Raw genomic sequence first — 2,217 nt, forward strand, 5'->3', positions numbered from 1 at the left:
GGCGCCGTGGCAGTGAATGACCACCCCAGTAGCTCTACTGAGGTTGTACCTGCAGCTGTGCACGAAGACGCCATGGCAGAGACTGACCCCAATCATTCCTTTGGCGTTGCGCGATCGTTAAGTGAGGAGACTGGAGCTTTGGGGCTTGCTGGACAAGGGAATCAGGTAGTGTATGAAGCGATAGAGCAAGGGGTAGGTGATGGGCAGCAGAGTATTCATAGTCTGTTTGTCGATTTGTGTGGGGAGAAGGATGGTGATCGACGAATCCACGGGGAGCCCGACGCTGCGATCTCAAGCGCTGCAGGTAACTTATCTCCAAGGAGGCTTGACCAACAAGCAAGGGTGCTAGAGCCGTCGGTGGCTGCTTTGAACATTGATCAACCTATGCTGGCGGAGACTGACTTCAAACAAGTACGAGGGAAAGGCGTGCGGGCTCGTATTCTATCTAATCGACAGCTACGGTCGGCGACATCTTCCTACAATTCTTTCCAGGTTGTTTCTCATGATTAATGACATCTTTTGGAATATTACAGGGGTGGCTAAAGCCCCTAATCTACGTAGATTGGTAAAATTAGTTAAGTTGCATCATGCTAAGTTTGTCGTACTTTGTAAGCCAAAGTTAGCGGTGTCGAAATTATACTCCATTCGGTTACGGTTATCATTTGATTTTGTGTGTGTTAATTTATCGAGTGATATTTGGGTATTTTATAGTAGTCCTTTTGTGTGTTCGGTTGTTGGCAATTCGAACCAGCATATATCTCTCTTTGTTCACTATCCGTTGCTGCCTAGGTCACTTACCATGTCGTTTGTTCACGCAAAGTGCTCAGTAGAGGAACGCAGGGACTTATGGTGCAATTTATTGGCTGATAAGCCTAGCTCTTCCCCATGGTGTATTGGGGGTAACTTGAACGTAATCATGGCTCCTCTGAAAAACGGGAGGGCCGTCCGTTTACAGTCGGGGAGGGTGTGGAACTGTTGTCCTTCATGGAGGAGACTGGGGTATTTGATATAGGTTTTTTGGGTTCTAATTTCACATGGTGTAATAACCGAAGAGGTAGAGCTAGAGTTTCAAAATGGCTGGACAGACTCTTAGTCAGTGGGGCATGTTCGGATCTCTCTGCAGCCATCTCGGTGACCCATTTGGCACGACATCCCTCGGACCATGCACCATTGAAGATGTCGTTTGTTACTCGTTTAGACAACAAGCCACGGCCTTTTCATTTTTTGAATGTCTGGATGACTAAACCCGAGTTGTTAGAGGTGATTCGGCAGACCTGGGGTCAAGAGGTTAGTGGGCCTCCTTTGCGAGTTCTATCCTCAAAGTTACTAGTAAAGAGGAGGGCTATTCAGGCCTGGAACAAACAAAGCTTTGGGGATATTTTCGATGCTGTTCGCAAGGTGGAGGTTGCAGTGTAACAAGCAGAGGAGGCCACGGATCAAGTTGATTCGGAGGATGGTCAACTCGAGCTCAGGAAAGCTCAGGTGGAGCTGCGCTATGCGCTGTCTACTGAAGAGCAATTCTGGAGTCAAAAGGGTTGGGTAAGATGGCTTCGTCATGGGGATCGTAACTCGAGATATTTTCATGTGGTAGTAAGGCAGCGATGGGCTTGAGGAATGATACATCGAATTAATACATCCGATGGTACTTGGGTGGATACGGATGCTGATATAGCACGGGAGGCAATAAATTATTTTTTTTACCCTCTTCTCGGGCCCTTCGATAGCTGTTTCGGATATGCTACACCTCATCCCTCCCACACTGTCAGGGGAGGATAATAGGATGCTAGAGGCATTTTCCTCTATAGAGGAGGTCCATCGGGTGATGAGGTCAATGGATGGGGATAGTACAGCTGGTTCGGATGGGTTCACTGGTAAATTTTTTACCTTTGCATGGGAGGTGATCGGCCAGGATGTCTATAATGCGGTAGTCAGTTTCTTCTGTGGGGCAGAGTTGCCTCGGTTCATCTTCTCTATCTCGATTGTGCTGATTTCTAAAACTCCAAACCCTAGGGATTTCTCTCAGTTTCGGCCAATCTGCTTGTGCAACTTTTTTAACAAGTTGCCACGGATTATATCCCCCCAGCGGACAGGTTTTGTGAAGGGCTGGAATATAACAGAGAATTATTTGCTAGCTCAAGAGATCGTGTCGGGGATTGGCAAGAAATCTAGAAGCAACAACGTTATCTTGAAGTTAGACATGTCAAAGGCTTATGATAG

General features: G+C 47.2%; 1 protein-coding gene across 1 annotated transcript; it reads left to right on the top strand.

Moving 5' to 3' along the window:
* Positions 1 to 984: 984 nt before the first annotated feature.
* On the top strand, positions 985 to 1,416 carry LOC140008698 (uncharacterized). The gene has a single exon (XM_072053552.1). It carries the CDS (start codon positions 985 to 987, stop codon positions 1,414 to 1,416), a length of 432 nt encoding a protein of 143 aa, XP_071909653.1.
* Positions 1,417 to 2,217: the final 801 nt, after the last annotated feature.

Source organism: Coffea arabica, chromosome 6c (assembly GCF_036785885.1).
Source record: "Coffea arabica cultivar ET-39 chromosome 6c, Coffea Arabica ET-39 HiFi, whole genome shotgun sequence".
In the NCBI taxonomy this organism is placed as follows: Eukaryota; Viridiplantae; Streptophyta; class Magnoliopsida; order Gentianales; family Rubiaceae; genus Coffea; species Coffea arabica.